This window comes from Bubalus bubalis, chromosome 6, assembly GCF_019923935.1.
Source record: "Bubalus bubalis isolate 160015118507 breed Murrah chromosome 6, NDDB_SH_1, whole genome shotgun sequence".
Taxonomy (NCBI): Eukaryota; Metazoa; Chordata; class Mammalia; order Artiodactyla; family Bovidae; genus Bubalus; species Bubalus bubalis.
This window is the reverse complement of record NC_059162.1, coordinates 58,525,052-58,544,891: the sequence shown is the minus strand read 5'-3', so window position 1 is coordinate 58,544,891 and position 19,840 is coordinate 58,525,052. Positions and strand designations below refer to the sequence as shown.

General features: G+C 41.0%; 1 protein-coding gene across 2 annotated transcripts in view; it reads right to left on the bottom strand.

Annotated features, from left to right (window-relative positions):
• Positions 1-708: 708 nt before the first annotated feature.
• The window catches only part of DDAH1 (dimethylarginine dimethylaminohydrolase 1), a 159,096-nt gene continuing 139,964 nt past the window's right edge, over positions 709-19,840 (bottom strand). For both annotated transcript variants that reach the window (XM_006080476.4, XM_044944766.2), the window contains exons 5-6: positions 5,991-6,134; positions 709-3,740 (exon numbers count right to left, since the gene is read on the bottom strand). In XM_006080476.4, the coding sequence (XP_006080538.1) occupies positions 3,624-3,740; positions 5,991-6,134 (261 nt within the window). In that variant the 3' untranslated portion in view covers positions 709-3,623. The remainder of the gene's footprint in view (positions 3,741-5,990; positions 6,135-19,840) is intronic.

The following is a 19,840-nucleotide window of genomic DNA, read 5'->3' as shown; positions in this document are numbered from 1 at the left end:
ATGGGGTCTAGCTCCCTGACCAGGGTTCAAGCCTGAGCACCGTGCATTCAGAACTCGAGTCTTAGCCCCTGGACCACTAGGAAGTCCTTCTCCAAAATTTTAATAGTAGCTATCTGTAGATGATAAAATTTGGGTTATTTTTTTCCTATGTTTTATGTTTTTTGGGGGGTATGGTGTGATTTTTATTTTTGTGATGAGCAGTTATTATCTTTACAATGAGAACAATGAATCTACTTTCAGTTTGCAAAAAATTGTTGGAAATAAAAAGCCTCATTAAAAAAAACCTTCAAATTTCCTTAAAAATGCTTACTGTAAAATAAACAAAACAAAAAACCGAACTCTTGCATAAGCATAGCAAAAAAAACTGTTCAACTGTCTCCATAACTGAGCCATATTATAATGTGCTGACGACAGTTAGGAGTAAAAGAAACCAGGGAAGCTGTTTCGAGGAGGAACACATGTGAAATCAAGGTCTCCTGACCAGGCATGGATAATATGCATACTTTTTAAGCACCAGAAGGATGAAGTATCCTTCAATTATCATTTTAATCCAAGCTTTGGATGGCAGCTGATTTACAGATATAGTATGTCTAATCCCATATCTAATAGGAAAAGAGAAAAAAACCTTCCCATCTCTGATAACAAGGAAATGGTGATTTCATTCACCATAGAAGTTTCTGTTGCAAAAAAGAGACACAGGCTGTTGAGCACAGTACAACTCATACTTTATTCCATCGTGATTGGTATACCTGTAGGATCAGGACAGCAAGAGACTAAAATCAGTGCAGAACTTCTCTGGACTAAAGGGCCGTGAAAGGCATTACTGGTTTTGGCACACAGAGTGGATAATCATACATGGCCTGCAACAGGATGGTCAGTAAGATAAAATGCACAATAAATCTAACACCATGTGGAAATCATTTCTAAGTTTTGTAGGATGTTAAGGAGTAAATAATTACAAAGATTAACATGCAACTCTAAATAAGTCACATTGTTCATCAGACTATTTCCCCCCTTCGGGATGAAGAGATAGCCTTAGGAATCTATTCACAGTAGCTTGAAAGAGCAATCAATACACAGGAGAGAGATCTGCCTGCTGATTTCTGTAGCAATCTGTCACAGTTGAGAAATAATGCCACATCATGTACTTTCTCTATATTGTCCTTAGTAAGCTGAATCTTATTGACCACGAGATTCTGACTCAACTGTTATTTACTTACATACAATTTCTAATGTCCTTGTAATGTCAAAAAGCGGTTTCTGTTAGTTTATCCTTGTAAATCACATGGGACAAAAGAGGAACCTATATAATGCGGTAATGGGTTGTCTTTCCTCTTCAAAGATAATATTATGCTGAAGAGTACACCAAGGAAAGAATATTAGTATTCTGCAAGTATTTTAGGTTTTCACATCATCATATCACAGAGAGGGTCCAAAGAAGCCAGTCTTGTAGGTGACGGAACAGTGCAGAATAAGATTCTGTAGAAGAGGCACATAGATTCTAAGTGATTTCTTGAGACAAAGAGAAGGAAAGATGGAAAGATGCAAAGAAAAAGAAAAGTGAAAACAGCCTTCTGTTAGAACAAACTGTTCAAAAGAAAAATTAATCCACTTTCAATTTACTAATCATAATAGAGAACAGTTCTTTAATTTGGAATGATAGAAATAAAGATATCGAAAATCATAAGCCAATTAGCTTTACTAGTAAGCCTGAAGTGGCTCATTGCGTTCGTTTTCCCGTGGTTGTTTTTGAGATGTTGAACTCTCCCAGGGAGGATTTCTGTTTTTGCCAGCATAGGGACAGATTTAACCTAAAAGGGCAGCTATAACTGCTGAGGACAATTTTTGTTTATTAACTTGGCATGTGGGTAACATTCATTCTCTCTGTGGCAAAAATATATTGTTCATCCATGATGAGACAGTTGGAAATATGACAGTGATCAAGATATGTTTTAGTCATAGGATGCATGAAATTAGATATTTGTACATGATATGAATATTACATTTAAGCAAAAAGAAAAAGAAAGAGAAGAAGGAATTTCTTCAAAGTTTGACAGAAAATTATCAAATAAAAAAAATAGTGGTTAAGGATGTCTTGTATGCTCAGAGGTTTCTTACTTCCATTCACTCAGGGGGAGATAGAATAAATGAAGGTATTCTCTCTTGGTCACCAAACATAAAGAATGTCTGATTAAAAACCTGTAGGTGAGCAGAGCAAGACTTGAAGTAGCATTTATTGAACTCCCCGAATCTTAAGAAGCCAAAGGCAATATAGGAAAGGTGGAGATGACTGGGAAGTTTGATAACATGCCTGGATCAGTCACCATTCCTTGGAAAGTACCATTTCCCTGGGTTGCTAAAAGGCTGATTCTTTCAGGTTTAAGTAAAAGACGGCTATCTCTCCCTTCGCTGCAGCATTGTTCTTTGTTAAGAGATTTGTGTCAGTTTAAGCTTGTGTAATAGGAAGGCTAGACAGGAAATAAATTTTAATTGAATTCCACAGTAAATGTTGGATATGTCAAAGTAGAATTGTCCATTGTCTGTAGTTGGTTTCAAGCACCAAGCCTATCATTTCCTGAACATGCTCCAATTGGCTTGCACTAGCCCATCTACAATCATTGTTAAATGTAATGTCTCTTTTGAAAGGAATAACTCTGTAGATCAGGAAAAGCGTAGGGGTAGAAGGGTGGAAGCAAGGTGAGTTACAACCGGGGGGAATGAAAGTGAGTTAAACGAAAAAAATTCAGTCTCTTCCTCAAGGTCTGTAAATGGCCAGTAATGAAGCAAAAATTCATGGAATGTGACTTAAAGACTTCCTGCAGTGTGGTACCCATGGATTGTTTCCAAGCTTCTTGATCTGCAGTCCCCTAGCAACCATCTGATGCTGAATTCAGCTTCCTAGGTGTGGTGCCCTACTTCTGGAATTTAGATCTCTGGGGCAAACCCCATCGGGAATTGCCTCTGTGTAGTTAAGTCTCCCCTCAACAGCTGCTCTGATTCTCGTCACACTTCTGCTAAGGTGGACCCTTTTGGGGGTGAGTGGTGTGATGGCAGAAGATGCAGCCATGAAGCAGAGAAGACTAATGAAAGACAGAGTCTGCTTGCAGGAAGGTGTGGAGAAGGCGAGTCCGGATTCTACCTAAGGTCAAGGTGACAGTGACAGAAGTAGGAAAAGAAGGAAAAAGAGGGAAGGAAAAGGAGAGGATCCCCGGACCAGGGAATTTCACAGGAGCCAGAGAGGATTAATGACAAACAGAAAGAAAACCCAGTTTATCTGACTGATCAAGAAGACATTCTTCGGCATATATTGGCAACTAAATGATTTTCACACAGATAATACAAACACTAAAGCAAGTGTTTCCTTACTAGTATTAATCACATTTCAATAATTCATTAGCTCTATATTTTCTAGATTGCTTAACTTGTTGAGCAAATCCACAGTTTAGGTACCACTGTGAGGGGAGGGGGTGAGGGAGGTGCAAAACGAAGGAATGAAACTTAGAATTGTAAACCAGGGTTAGTGGTGCAGTGGCACAGGAGATTGTCAATGAAAACGACAGGAATGGGTACAGTTACCGGCCTTAGGAGTGCAGTACTGCCGGATACAAGGGAGGGACTGCGACTCAGGAGTCTACTTTCTTGTTAATTAAAACCGAGCTGCAGGTGAGCAGCCCGTCCACCTTTTCCAGTTCAGAATTGCTCACGGGGATCAGCATATGGTCCTTCAGCTTTTCATAAACCTGCAGGAGGAATCAAGGAAAAGTAGAGAAGGTTCAGTTTCTGCCTCTGTTTTCCCTGCCCACCCCCAGGCCCACCCCCACCCCCTCTGCCTGGGGTAGATAATGCATTTAGCTTGTGAGTTTAGGCTTTCCGTACATGGAACCCCAAGGTATGCATGTCACTGAGACCACACCCATGCCCACAGCGAAACCCATAAAGCGAGCAGCACTGGTTAACCACTAGCTCTCTGCTCTAACCTCAAAGCCAAAGATGTGTCAGAAATGTGGTTGTTACTAGAAAGGCCTTTATTCTGCCCTTGTCAGTGCTGGATTAAGTGATATATGAAAGTCTGTGGCCTTGATTTTAGTCTGAGTATGACTCTCTCTCCACACTTTAAAACCCTCTCAACTATAATGTTTCTTTCCTTAACAAGCTAACTAGAAACACTTGCCAAAATATGATTTAAGTGAAGGGTTTCAGGTCCAAGTGCTTTTAAATGACAGGTGTGAATTTTAGAGTATCTTTTGACATGAATAGAAAGAAAGCATGTGTCAAACCTTCAAATAAACAGTAAACAGATTTTTCTCTGATGATAAATCAAAGCATATTGTTTAAAAAAAAAATCACTTGAAAATGTACTGTCTAAAACCAATCCACCATGCTTCTGTAGAGTGTACTTGGTTCCTTAAAATTCAGTACCATGGTTAATTAAGAGTGGTGGAATTAGAGCTGCGTTCCAGCCCCAATTCTGTCAACTCATGGTTTCAAGTGTGATTTCAGTCAATTAGCATCCCCATGGGATTATTTCTCTGTAAGACTGGAGTAATATTAGTGCCTGCACGGGCTGCTGTAATGGATGAACAAGGTAATGCATACAGCACGCCAGGCACAGTGCCTGGCACTGAGAAAGCCCTCTATAAACATGAATAGTGTTACTGTTTTTGGTGATAGACCCAGGGCTGAATTCAGAAGCAGTTAATGATAATCCCACTATCACGTGGTTGATGTGGCTGAAGAGGTAGGTATGAACGATCCAGAGCTCCATTTCCCTAAGTAAGTTCAGTGACCAGGGTGCTTACTGATACTGCAGATTCCAGGGTGGGAGTCCAGGAACCTCTATTTTTTAACAACTTTGATGCACATTAAGGTATGAGATCCAGTATTCATCTGAGAGCTGGTTAAGACACAGTCTGGGGGGTCAGAGGTCCTCTATTTTCCTCAGATTCAAACTTTTGGCCATGAAAATTGAAAAAAAAAATCTGTTTATCCTCCTCCCCCTCTCCCTTTTTAATCTGCTGAGAGAGATCCTGATTATGAGAATCAGCCTAGTAATTATACAGTACTGAATTTTTAAAAGGTAGCAAAACTTTTATAAAAATTTTAAACCTAAGGTACATGCATATAAAAAAAGAGAGATCAATGGCTATTAAGGCTCTTCTGTAATGCTTCGTATAGATATCTTGTTCCTTTGGGCAGAGATGATGCTGAAATGCCTAAAAAGGATATGAACCCTTGAAGGATCGATGGATGAGCACCCTTGGATCTGTTTGGTATGATTAAATTGAAATTACTAAAGTATACAGGTAAGACTGCCAGAGTGCTCTGAAAGGCTGGGAAGACCAGTCTTTCTCTCAGACCAGGAAAGAATTCCATATGGAGGAGGCAATTCCCTGTTTAGAATATAAATGAAGAGATACTTGTAGGGCCCAGCTGGCTGGTTCTGAGTGTGCAATATTTTATATTTCTTCCTGCTCTCTCCTTTCAAGACTTTGCTGCCTAAGATGTGTATCCCCTGCTTTTCTGCAGCCCTGACAACGAGCACTCTTCTCTTTGGGTCATTCCTACTTCTCTGCCTTAAGGAATAAATGACCCTCTGATGAGGGGCAGCTTAGATTTGTCAGAAATAATGACACAGTTGACCTATGTAGGTCTCTATGCTTGATGAGCATGTGAGTGTCAGGAAGTACATTTAATCAGAGCTGGAACACAGACTCGGGAGACCCAATACTCATTTGAAAGGCTCTGAATACCAGGCATGATCATCTCAATTACTCTGCATGTATTACTGACCAATGACACTAATGAGAGGAGCGAGCTAAATAAACTTTCCTTTGGCCCTAAATTATGTTATCCTTTGGGCTTTCCTAATGATGTGTTTAGGGGGAAAGGAAGCCCCTGTTATTTGTCACTCGATCGTGAAAAAAATCCTTAGGCAGGAAGGCTTTGAGGAGGTCTCCCTAGCTACTGTGGCAGGAAGGACGTTTTATTACCTTTGCACTTTCTGGGTACTCTTCTGGGGTTCGGTGCAGCAAGACGTGGCCTTTGCTGGGGATATTCAGGTATATGCAGTTTGCGGCCGTGTCATCAGGCACTGTGAGTTTGTCGTAGCGATGATCACTCATCTGTTGCATGATCTATAAAGAGATACAAAGCGGGCCTAAGCAGAGCGTCTTCCATATCGGCCAACAGGCAGGCAGTGTGGCAGGATAAAAGCTTGCAACCTACACCTAAGCATGCTCCTCTGTGTTGACGTTCGTCCATTACCTCCAGTCACTTAAAACCAGAAAAGAAAAACCAGATGTAACTATGATTCTTTGGAAGAATTGTAAGGGTTCTTTTAAAAGTGTTTTTAAGGGTTTTAAAATGATTATTTTTTCTAGTTTTTGTTCATAAGATCTATCAGAAAAACACACAGACAAAAGGCCCCGCTGGGGTTTTGATGATATGCTTGGCTGAGTTAGCAGGACTGCTCTGGTCTAAAAGGACTATAGCAACAATCAGAATAGTCAGCTAACTGATTAGCAATAACTGCACATATACACGCACAAACATAATTTCTTCTTCTAGGTGCATTTATTAATAAATTGAATTCACTTGTCTGTTAGCAGGTGCTATCCTTAATATAATGAGCATAAAAATCCCCTGGGAGAGGTGAACGTTAAAATCATATTCCAAGGTCTCACCCCTAGGGATTCTGGTTTGACAGATTTGATGTGAGGAACAGAAATTTGTATTCTGAGGGGCCTCTGGGTAATTCTGAGAGAGATGGTCCCTGGACCACACTTGAAGAAAAACCAACTTAGCAAGTCTCTTCATCAAGTGACGGGTTTATTAGTACCCTAATATAAAACAACTTAAAAATAAGACAGATGAATTCTACAAAGAATTAAAAATATTGGTATCTCATCTTTAGCCCTTCAACAAATTAAAACAAAAATGCCAATAACAAGCTCCCCTACCCCCTACCACCACCCCGTAATGCCAATATCCAAACATCAAAAGTGAAAACAAGTATTATTTTGGGCTTACTCATGTAGCTTCTTTCCATCCTTTATCGTTATCTATATGTTTGAAAGAATCTGCCAAAATGTCATGCCATGAAGGTATAACAAGATCTTTTCATTGTCTGGTTCTAATCTACATTTCCAGCTAGGTCTTCCTTTACCCCTCGATATCTGTGTGGAAATGGGCCTCATATTACTAGAACCCAGAGTTAGGTCTCTTGCACGTTCAGTCACAGAGCCACTGGACAGTCAGATTTATGTTGGGAAAGAGCAGAAGAGACACCAAGCTCCCTGCAGAAACTTCATTCCCAAGAGGATGTGAAGAGTATAGATGGTAAGGTCTTCTTGACTCAACATCAGTTTAAATCATTCTCTTTTCCTAGTGGGGACTATGTCAAGGGCAGACAGAAACCAGAAGTAATATGGAATATCCTTCACAGAGAAGGAAACATCAGGAGTGGGGATGAGCTTAAGCACTATATCAAAGGCTCAGAGACGCAAAGATAAACAGGAAAATATCCAGTTTTTGAAGAGGTCACAGTCTACTGGAGGAGACTGTCCGACAAATAGACAATTGTATTACAAGAAGAACAAGCAGAGCACCATGCTAACAGTTGTATATGTATTCTTGGATCCCCAAATTCCCATTTTACAGATCAAGAAAAAGGACTTAGGTCAAAAAACTTGACCAAGCTCATGCAGGTAGATTTAAATCCAGATTTGTGCAACTTAAAACTTAATTTATTAATCATCTCACTTTGCTCTCTTTCTTAACCTCCAGAGCTGCAGCAAAATCTTTGTCCTACAAAGTACTATATCATTTATTTTTCACTTATTTGGTACTTTTTATGTATGGTAAAAACTGATCATGGTACCATTAATCATGGTACTATTTATTCTCTTTTCATGTGTAATCTTATTATGGCATGGTACAGTTTGGACTTGACTGGACATCTCTCTTGCACTTTTTAATTTAAATTGTTCCCTGAGGGGATAGACCCATAGGATGAATCACCCACCAGTAGGGTGGGCTCTTCTTTAACACCTAGACTGAGAAACCTTAAACCTATTCAATACATATGGGCTTCTCAGGTGCTGCTGCGGCTGCTTTTAAGTTGCTTCAGTTGTGTCCGACTCTGTGCGACCCCATAGACGGCAGCCCACTAGGCTCCCCTGTCCCTGGGATTCTCCAGGCAAGAACACTGGAGTGGGTTGCCATTTCCTTCTCCAAAGCATGAAAGTGAAAAGTGAAAGCGAAGTCGCTCAGTCATGTCCAAATCTTCACGACCCCATGGACTGCAGCCTACCAGGCCCCTCTGTCCGTGGGATTTTCTAGGCAAGAGTACTGGAGTGGCTTGCCATTCCCTTCTCCGCTTCCCAGGTGGCTCAGTGGTAAAGAATCTGCCTGCCAACGCAGGAGATGAAAGAGAATCTGGTTTGATCCCTGGGTTGGGAGGATCCCCTGAAGGAGGAAATGGCAACCCACTTTAGTATTCTTGCCTGGAAAATCTTATAAACAGAGGATCCTGGCAGGTTACAGTCCATGGGGTTGCAAAGAGTCAGACATGACTGAGAACAGCACAGCAGCAGCAGCCATTCAATACATGGACAATTAAGAACTATTCTAAGCAAATTATCAGTATATTCAACTTAGCTCTCTTTTTGAAATGGATATGCTGCAAAATAATACAAAGAGGCTTGTTTAAGAGAAAAAAATCCAGACCCATGTAACTCTGTTCTCCTATGAATTGCCATTTAATTATATCTTATGCAGACTTTCTTTTGGCTGCTTTCAAAACACAGTAATAGTAGCTTCCCTTTATCATTGTGTGGGAAGGGACACAGTAAGACCATGAACTCAGGAATAAGACCTGGGTTTGAGTATCATTTCTCTCCTTTGTGAGCTATAGAAATTCAAGCTCTTTTTTTTTTCTCACTTCTTAGTTTCCTCATCTATTGTTGTTCAGATGCTCAGTTGTGTCCGACTCTTTGTGACCCCGTGTACTGCAGACTCCTCATCTATAAAATTGGGATAATAATGGTCTTTCACACATTTATTATGAAAGATAAATGAAGATAATGAATATAATTAGGCACTGTATTAATCCCTTAATTAGCTACTAGTATGAAAGAGATGGGAATACCAGACCACCTGATCTGCCTCTTGAGAAATTTGTATGCAGGTCAGGAAGCAACAGTTAGAACTGGACATGGAACAACAAACTGGTTCCAAATAGGAAAAGGAGTACGTCAAGGCTGTATATTGTCACCCTGTTTATTTAACCTATATGCAGAGTACATCATGAGAAACGTTGGACTGGAAGAAACACAAGCTGGAATCAAGATTGCCGGGAGAAATATCAATAACCTCAGATATGCAGATGACACCACCCTTATGGCAGAAAGTGAAGAGGAACTAAAAAGCCTCTTGATGAAAGTGAAAATGGAGAGTGAAAAAGTTGGCTTAAAGCTCAACATTCAGAAAACTAAGATCATGGCATCCGGTCCCATCACTTCATGGGAAATAGATGGGGAAACAGTGGAAACAGTGTCAGACTTTATTTTTGGGGGCTCCAAAATCACTGCAGATGGTGACTGCAGCCGTGAAATTAAAAGACGCTTACTCCTTGGAAGGAAAGTTATGACCAACCTAGATAGCATATTCAAAAGCAGAGACATTACTTTGCCAACAAAGGTCCGTCTAGTCAAGGCTATGGTTTTTCCTGTGGTCATGTATGGATGTGAGAGTTGGACTGTGAAGAAGGCTGAGTGCCAAAGAATTGATGCTTTTGAACTGTGGTGTTGGAGAAGACTCTTGAGGGTCCCTTGGACTGCAAGGAGATCCAACCAGTCCATTCTGAAGGAGATCAGCCCTGGGATTGCTTTGGAGGGAATGATGCTGAAGCTGAAACTCCAGTACTTTGGCCACCTCATGCAAAGAGTTGAGTCATTGGAAAAGACTGATGCTGGGAGGGATTGGGGGCAGGAGGAGAAGGGGACGACAGAGGATGAGATGGCTGGATGGCATCACTGACTCGATGGACGTGGGTCTGAGTGAACTCTGGGAGTTGGTGATGGACAGGGAGGCCTGGTGTGCTGTGATTCATGGGGTCGCAAAGAGTCGGACACGACTGAGCGACTGATCTGATCTGATTTCACCGCAGCATGATCAGACAAACAGGGTTCACGTGTCCAGTCTGCAGTCCCATCTACCATTGTAGCAAACTTTGCTCTTTAACCTCACTCTTAAGATAGACTGTTTTGAGGTAAAGAAATCACCTATGGCTCTTAGTACAAGATGAGCTGAAAGAGAAAGAAGCATAGCAAGTCCATACCTCACAGGCCTGAGTATAACTTCAATGGTCCCACGAGCAGCCTAGCAAATTCCCCACCTCTCAGTCTGACTCATGCTGTCCGGGGGTGACTATGAAGCAGAAATATGGAATGTCGTACATTCCAGAGGAAGTGTTATCAAGGATGTTATCAGTGCTGACTTCTTGTTTAACCATGAAGGAACAAACTAGAATCTCCAAGGTTATGCCTACCTCAGAAGAGCCCAGTTTCTCTGGAGGAACGGAGACAGAATACTTCCTTTCCTGGTGTGGTTTGTTTACCCGGCCTTCAGCTCTCACCATGCTCCCTCCTATCCACCCCACCTCGCCCCCCTCAACCTTCTAGTTTGAACAATACCACCCCCGCTTCCTATGTGCTTGCCTTATTGTTCTTTAGTTAACGGTGTTTATGTGAAATTCTAATAGCTGTTTTTCCTTACTCTTTAATGTTTCTCTCTCTTCCGGGTCTTATATGTATGATTTATAACTTCTGGTGGGAACATTCCTAAAATTACTGACATAAGTGTTAGTACCCAACCTAACATTGTTTGAGGATAGTTTCACTTTTTTTCATCACTATGAGGAAAGGAATTATACTACTCTTAGTGGGGAAATACTTTAATGCTGGGAATACATAAGTAATTCACTGATAAATTCTGTTGAGAGATACTCTTAAAATAAATATCTAAATGAAACCTCTGAAGCCACCTTAGGAGAAGCTTTGCAATTAATTTGTCAAGGCCCCCTGGTTATCATTTTAAGACAGGTTTAAAAATATGCCAAAAGAAATGACTTTTAATAATAGAACAGACCCCATTTGGAGCAGTAAGTAGTTCTGCTTAACTATGGAAGAAAAATTACAAAAGCTCTGTCAGGCATAGTCTTTCTAAATTAAAAGGATTTAGGAAGTGGTAACTATAGATAATAAACAAAAAATTACATTTTTTCCATGAAAAAGCTAAAGGTACTTATTCTAAACACAAAGGGTTTCCATCTTTTGGGACAAATAACAGGTTTTTCTTTTCCTGTTAGTGATTATTTTCTTTTTTCTTATGTGTTGTTATTGTCTGAATAAGACAGCTTGCATTTATTTATAGCTGGGTTCAGGAGATGTGTGTATATACAGAATGCAGGGCACTTGCCATCCAGAGGGGAATACACAGAAAAAGATTCAGGAGATTGTGTGTCTCTCTAGCATCTTTCCCCTGTTGTGCTGGAATGGCACTGTGAGGATGTGAAGATGTGCTCGCAGCCCTCCTGGCAGGGCATCATCTCGACGGGCTCAATGATGGAGCCACCATGAGGTGGAGAAACAGGTTTTGCTTCATCTTTGTGGATGCACGGCAGCCTTTGTTAAAAGATGAGCATCATTTCAAATATCCCGAGAATGTGACTGTTGGGCTGTTTTGTTCTATGTCCCAACATTTTTTCCTAAAAAGGGGTGGAGGAGGTGTATTGCTCCAAAGCTGTGTGTAACGTGTTCTTTTAACCCCAGGGACTGTACTTCCTGCTTCTCACTGCCCTGGGAGCCAGAATGAAAAGGAGAAAGCCCCTAAACCGTGTACACGCTACAAGGTCCCCAGAGGCCCCGGGTTCTGGGCAACACAGGGGATTTCTACAGGGCTTCGGGGGAAGATCTGAGAGGCTAAATCGCTGTTCTGAACTTCTTTTCTGACTTCTGCCATTTCCCAAAGGAGTTATTCCACTCACTATGTGTGCTGTGCTATGCTTAGATGCTCAGTCATGTCTGACTCTTTGCCACCCCATGGACTGGAGCCCGCCAAGTTCTTCTGTCCATGGGGATTCTAGACAAGAATACTGGAGTGGGTTGCCATGCCCTGCTCCAGGGGATCTTCCCGACCCAGGAATCAAACCCAGGTCTCCCGCATTGCAGGCAGATGCTTTACCAGCTGAGCCACCAGGGCAGCCCAGGAATACTGGAGTGGGTAGCCTATTGCTTCTCCAGGGGATCTTCCCGACCCAGGAATCAAAACCGGGTCTCCTGCATTGCAGGTGTAGTTTTTACCAACTGAGCTACTCAGGACAGGAAGCAACTGGCATTCCATCCAATTCCACTGTCTTCCTAGAGCTGCCCCTTCAGGCCTGGCACGATGGCAGTGGAAGGTGGGAACCTAGACAAGATGCCAAGCTAACCTGGCCATGGATTCTGCCTTCAGAAGATGATAATCTATAATTTAAGCTAGGTCAAGGGTAAACTAGCAGTAAAGTGAAAGTCAGTGTCACTTGTGACACAGGCATCTCCTTAACGAAGAAGGCACGCAGCCCTGAGAGGAAATTGGCCACGTCCTGGTGGTCTGTTACACAGCTGCTCATTCGAAGGAACCCACATTGCTCCCCAGAGGGGAGCTGTCACAAAACAGAGTGGGAAACGTCTGGCTTCCAGCCCAAGATAATTTGCATGGCTAGTTGCATTAACAACTAGGCATTTCCGGCAGTTCCCAACATTTCTGGGAATTTTCTCATCCACAGGTCTGGAAGGCAATTTCATTCTCTCACTTGTTACTTACTCATGCTTTCTTTGTACTACATCACTTATTTTGAAAAAATTCCCAGGCTATGTCGTTTCACAGAACAATGTAGGCTGCATTGGTCAAATACCAAAGCAAAGTTGTATAGAAGGTGTTTAAAGATGTTTAGGAAACAGAGCACATTCTTGGCTTGCTCATACCAGATCTTCCTATGAAGCATACATATGTATTTGTCTTAATATATCAAAGTGAAACCAACTCAATAAAACAACTCATTATAGATTCTATTGAGATATACAGTATATGATGTCAAGCACACTTTTCATTGCTCCTGGATATCTAAAATAATTCATACATTTCTTTATCCACCTATCCGTCAAGAGTTTATTGAGAATTTGACAATATGCCAGGCATCAAGTCCTGGCAGTCCTTTTAAGGCTCAGTCAGATAGCTATGAATGACATTCTAGAATTGATATCATGTTTTCATTTTTTAATAGTATTTCCATGGATCAGCTCAAAATGAACACAACCCGAGTGAGGCTGCCTTTTAAACAACCTCTCTGAATTGATGGGTTGTATAGATCTTAAGAATGAAGTTACATGGTTCTTTTTAGTTAAATCTGGGCAAACTTTCAATGCCAAATATTTCCTTCCAAGCTAGCTGACATTTCCTTCATAAATTATCTCATGTTTGGAGCTGCTGCTTTTACTCAGATCATATGGACCACATGAAAATGTGGAGGAAAGATTTCTTCTGTTATTCACATTACAACCACAAGTCACAAAAACTATTTCTGGAAGGAATCCTTAAACACAATGGTTTCTGTGGATGGGACCTGCACCCCCTCCTCTGCCCTCCCAACTCTTATAAGACCACTCTGAACTCTGTGGAGGGCTGAGGAGCAGAGTAAGGGCAGAAGGAACAAGTAGCAATTCTCTGGGTGAGTTACAGCCCTGATTTAAATTTTTGACTCAAGGGGTGGAGAGGAAAAAAATCAGACCAGAGCATCCCTCCCCAAATGCAAAGTCGGGCATTCTTCCCTCCCTTCTTCCCCCTGCCATGCTTCTCTATGACTAGCTATGTAGCAGATGCAAATCCCCCACAGTCTTATCCTTATGTCTTGAATAAGTACAGTAGACAGCTGCCTACTTGGCTATTGAGGTCATGCCTGGCTTTGCTTCACCAGATACCTACCTATACCCTAAATTCAGCTCCTAAAATCTCATCATCAAAAATTAACTTCCCTGGGTACTGGGAACTGGATGATCTTTCAGTTTCCCTTGGGTCATTCAATAACAAGAAAGAATTGAAGTGTTTATTGAGCTATCTTCTAATTATTGATGGTTCATCTATTTTCACTCCTTTCTTCAACAATTCATTTGACAGATAAGAAAGCCAAGGTTCAGACAAATTCAGTAATTTGTCCAAGGCCACACATGAAGACAGAAATCCAGGATTCAGGTCCAGGTGAGTCAGCTTCCAAATGCCCACCATTTTGTGGTCACATCAATCTGCCACCTTTGCAAATAGCCCTTGAAAGATTAGACTCAGAGCTCACTAACTGACAGTCTGTGGGCTAATTTTTCCTGTAGATACAGTTTATTTGACATGCACATATTTTTAAAAGTTTGCATTTAAGTGCATTTTGGACAGAGAAGGTCTGACCCCTGAAGTTGTCTGAGTTTGCTATTAGACTACAAAGGTTGGTTTCCTCAGAGATAGCTACTCTATTTTTTAAGTAGATGAAGGAAGAGAAAAGCCTTCAGGGATAGAAAAGGACAGTGGGTGAAGAGGCGTTATCACCTCTAGAGCAGCAGAGGGGCAAGCTCAAAGGTGAGAGATGAGAAATGGCCAAACATGCACACTTTGTAATGATGCCCATGTCCAGCTCTGTTGACTCAGACCCCACCACTGGTGGATTAATGCTTAGTCTACATATGAGCAAATGATTCCTGGATTATCTCATCAGGTACCCATTTAAACATTTTTTTATGCAATAATTGTGACTGTTTTGCTTTGAGATATTCAAAATCCTCGACCTGGTGTGCTTGGCCATTTGTGAAAGAGTTGCTTGGGGTTAGAGGAGAGTCTGTGCACATGAAAGAGCGTTCTTTTTTGTTTCTTTTCTGGAACAGTGTGAAGAAAATCACCATTAGGACTTCTAATTGCTCTACAAAACTGTACTCATAGCCTGGGTACAGGCTAAAGAAACAAGTCTTTAGCATATGTTCAGTGTTCTGAGATCTTCAGCTCCAGGTGGTAGTATGCTGGTAAATGTGGGGGAAAATATATGCCTAATATACCCATAGAAGTTTATTATAAATTTTACTGTATTATAAAGGATGGGTAGCATATAATCTATAAATAATAATAAAGACTTCAGCGCTCCTGACTGTAATTTTCATATGGCCAATTGATTCTCACAGAATGCTTCTGTTGATTTTTGCAGTTTGTGCATTTGAGGCCAAACCAATAGCTGCAACTGACAAATCAGCAGAACAATTCCAAAATGGCTGCTGGGTGATATTTTGTTGACAATAGTAAGACGGATGAAACAATGTTTGGCAATGATGTAAGTGACTTCATTGCTAAAGTGCATAGTAGCTTTTGAATACTGGAAGAATATTTCCTCATTTTCCCTCACTGTAATGGTTACACACATAATACACTTTTAAGTTTAATCTGCATAATTAAAAATTTTCCCATCAGAATTTGGGATGGACATGTACACACTACTTTATTTAAAATGGATAACCAACAAGGACCTACTGTATAGCACATGGAACTCTGCTCAGTGTTAGGTGGCAGCCTGGATGGGAGGGGGCTTTAGGGGAGAAAGGATACATGTATATGTATGGCTGAGTCCCTTCCCTGTTCTCTTGAAACTATCAGATTGTTATCTGGCTATACCCCAATACTGGAGAAGGAAACAGAAGCCTGCTCCAGTATTCTTGCTTGGAAATTCCATGGGCAGAGGAGCCTGGAGGGCTATAGGCCATGGGGTCACAAAGAGTTTGACTTGACTTAGTGACTGAGCATATATACCCCAATACAAAATTAAAAGTTTAAAAAATTTCTCCATCACTTTCTTATGTCTAGAAAATCAGTAAAATGATAAATTAAGTCTTGTTTTGTACTTTGCTGATTTCTGTGGTGCAAACATTCTCACCGTAGCCAATTTCAAGTTACCACTGTGATATTATTGAATATGGCACTGGGAAGGGATGTGCACAGCCACAGTGTTATATAACACTACCACATACACAAACAGATGTAAACAGCTGTAAGAGCACGGCTAGGGTGAAATGTAATAATATAATTAGGAAGTTATTACCTTTTTTAGAACAAAATTTATTTAATCCTAAGTTTATACAATTTGATTTTTTATAATAGATGTGTTTAATAAGCACCTGTCAAAATTCCCCAAAATGTAACAGTTGGCCTGGGTAAGCTGGCTGTAGCAAACCACTGCCCTATACAGGGGGCTTCATGGTTTTATAAGACTTGGTTCTTGAATTTCAGCATAAGTTGGCCTTTCATAGAAAGTTACTTTAAGTCACCCTCCACCTTCTTTGTTAGTACCCCCACGGATAACTTTAGTTTTAAAATTTGGCTCATGTAGCTCTTGTTTTCTCATGGCAGACAATATTTGAGGATTAGCTTTCAATGAGCTTTTGAAATATACTGATGGTATAAGGTATCATGAATACTTAAAAGGAAGGATGGCAGATTGGATTTGCTAAATAGGAGCCTAAACTCAATGAAGCTTTCAAACGTACAAGAGAAGATGACTGATCGGAAGCGTAAAGTCTAATTGTCTGTGTGTAAAGAGGAAATGAGAATTCACAGTTTACATTATTAAACTTGGCTCCAATTTAAATTATTGTTCCCCTTTTACACCATCTTTCCCTTTCATTTCCAGTTAGGTTATTTTGCTATATTCCTTCCATCTTTGTAAGCTACTTAAGAAATCAGGTGATGTATGATTACATAATTTCAAACAGTTCTTCTAAAAACATGCTTTTAAATTATAAATGAAAATACAAGTTATAAAAATACATAACACAAGTTTCTTGTATAAGAGTCAAATATGAAAAAAGTTCTCTTGGACTTAATGCAACTGTACACATTTGTCAAAGCCCATTGAACTGTACATTTAAAGCTTGTGAATTTTATTGTATGGGAATTAAATTTCACAAAAGCTGACTTTAAAAAGTTGAAGCCCTCTTTCTCCCCCTCTATTCCATCATTGTCTTTTCTCTTCTCCCTTTCCTTATGGGAAATTACTATTAAGTTTGACGGAAGTCCTTCAGACTATTTTTTAACACATGTACATACTCAAAACAGAACCTGTTTATCTCCCACTGAATTTGTCAGTGAAGGAGCCTGAACATCTCAGTTTCTAGGGGCCCCAAAGTCCACTTCTTAAAGGCCGGTAACAAAAACCTCTTCAGATTTCGTACTTGTGAAGGCAATTTCTGTGATTGTCTTACAATTACTAATTTTTGCCCATAAACAGTTCCAATGTCTGTAAATAATGCTACACAAAAATTGAATAAATTTTGGGATTATATGCATGCGTGTGTGCTAGGTCGCTTCAGTCGTGTCCAACTTTTTTGTGACCCCATGGACTGTAGCCACCAGGCTCCTCTGTCCATGGGATTTCCCAGGAAAAAATACCAGAGTGGTTGCCATGCCCTCCTCCAGGAGATCTTCCCCACCCACGTATTGAACCCTCATCTCTTATGTCTCCTGCTTTGGCAGGCGGGTTCCTTACCACTAGTGCCACCTGGGAAGCCCACCGAGATCGTATATAGCTATTTAATTCCCTGCTTCTGAAGGACTCTCTTGTTGTCATGAACTACTTGTTCTTCAGGAGTCATTGCAGCTGCTAAATGCATCAGGAATAAAAGCCCCTCAACTATGATATGCTCAGAAATGGAAATTTCTGTGAAACAAGGTTCACAGATTTCACTCACGTTTTAGGATGGGTTTTTTTAACCTCAGCACTGTCGACATTTTGGGCTGGGTAATTATTTGTTTTGGGGGCTGTCCTGTGTATTACAGGAGGTTGAGCATCCTTGGCCTCGACGCACTATATATCAGTAGCATCCACCCCCTTCACCCCCCACATAATAACAAAAATATCTCCAGATATTGTTGGATGTTTCCTTGAAAGAAAGGGAGGACAAAGTTGCCTCTGGTTGAAAACCACTGTTTTAAGAAGAAAGCTATCAAATCTATTCATATTTTAAAAGAAAAGCAGATACTTATGGGAGATAGTAGGAAAAATAACCAGAAAAAGAGAAATCAAACTTCCAAAGAAGTATAGCATTTGCTCTTCTATTCTTCCTCTGAATTAATAAGATCCCTGAAAATAAATGGATTGGTATTTAAGAAAACAGCTGTTATCCACACATATCTTGTACAAGAAACCCAAATCCCCTGTAAATGACAACCAAACCATGGTGGATGAAGAAAGCAGCCACCCTACCTCACCTACTTATGTGGGCTCTCTGTTTTACATTTCTGAAATGGAGAGGAGAAATTGTGGTTTCCTCCTGGATTTGGCCTTTGCTAGTGCATTGGAGGAGGAAATGGCAACCCAATCCAGAATTCTTGCCTGGAGAATCCCAGGGACAGGGGAGCGTGGGCTGCCGTCTAATGGGTCACACAGAGTCGGACACGACTGAAGCGACTTAGCAGCAGCATCAGCAGCAGTGTCAGACCGTGAATGTTGAGAAGGTACTTTGAACACTCGGGAAAGTGATGTAATTTCATCAAGCCCACTTCTCTTTTATGGAGGTTCAGAGAGATAAAAAATTAAGTGACTTACCTAAAATCACACAAAGGTAGTGAACTGAACTGCAAAGCTAGGAATACACCCTCGTTCTCATGACTCAGTCCAGGCCTTTTCTAGTGGTCTTGGTTTGGTGGAGAGAATTTAAGTGGGACAAAGAGGAACAGTCAACCTCTCCCCAGCCTTCTCCTCCACTCCCAAGTTAAGGAGTCTCTCTTCCCTTTCAAGATCTAAAGTAGGTTGTCCAGGACAACCTAATTGCGTTCCATGATTTGTGGAATGTCCTAGGCCAGCGGTTCTCGACTTGGGCCACACATTAGAATCATCTGGGGAACTTTAAAAAAATATATAGGTTTCTGGGCCCCAATCACAGAGATTCTTTTTTGACTTGGTCTAAAGCAGGGAAAAATGTCACTGTTTCTTTTTAAATGCTCCCTCCAGATGACTATAATATGGAGACAGGATTGAGAACCACGAGTCTGTGCCCTCTCTATAACTTTGACCAATCTGGGGAGAGAGGTTGAGAAGGGAAAGGACGTAGCTGATATTCACATGTTATCTCTGGCCCCACTGAATTAGATCCCTTTAGAAATACAATTATTTTACAGGCGCTGTCCCTCTTTTAAACGATGTCAACATAAGCTGGGACTCCAGTCTCTCTTTGACTGCCTGGAGAAAAAGCCCTATTCACCTATAGTGATAGATTGTTCTCAAGTTTGGCAGACTGGAGTACTGCAGTGATAGAAACACTTAGAATATGAAACGCTGGTGTTCTTCAAAGGTGCGACAACTCTGCTTTGTAGTCCAGATGTCTCCTCATTCCCTTTTCTCGGCCCTTTCCCTATCTCCACATTCCTGTTGCTTCTAACAAAGGACATTTTTGCTTTCTCTTTTGCTGTATTGTCCCCTGCTGATCCCAAGCCTTCAAGGGTCTCACCTTTTACCCCCAAGGCCTTATTATATTTTCCTAGACACAGGCAGTTCTCTAAGAATGCAGGGTTTAGCTCTTTCAAGGGCCTATGGACATTGTGGTTTCTTCCCACACATCCATTCTCCGCTTTCTTAGTAGTTACCTGGGTTTTCACTTGTATATCCACACCTCCCTGTGAAGCCCATATTATCTGGGGGAAGCCAATTCCACCTCTGACTGCAGGACTGAGACCCTAGGCCAAAGGTTCCTCTCTTGGTTCACAGTACCCAGAAGTGTCCCAG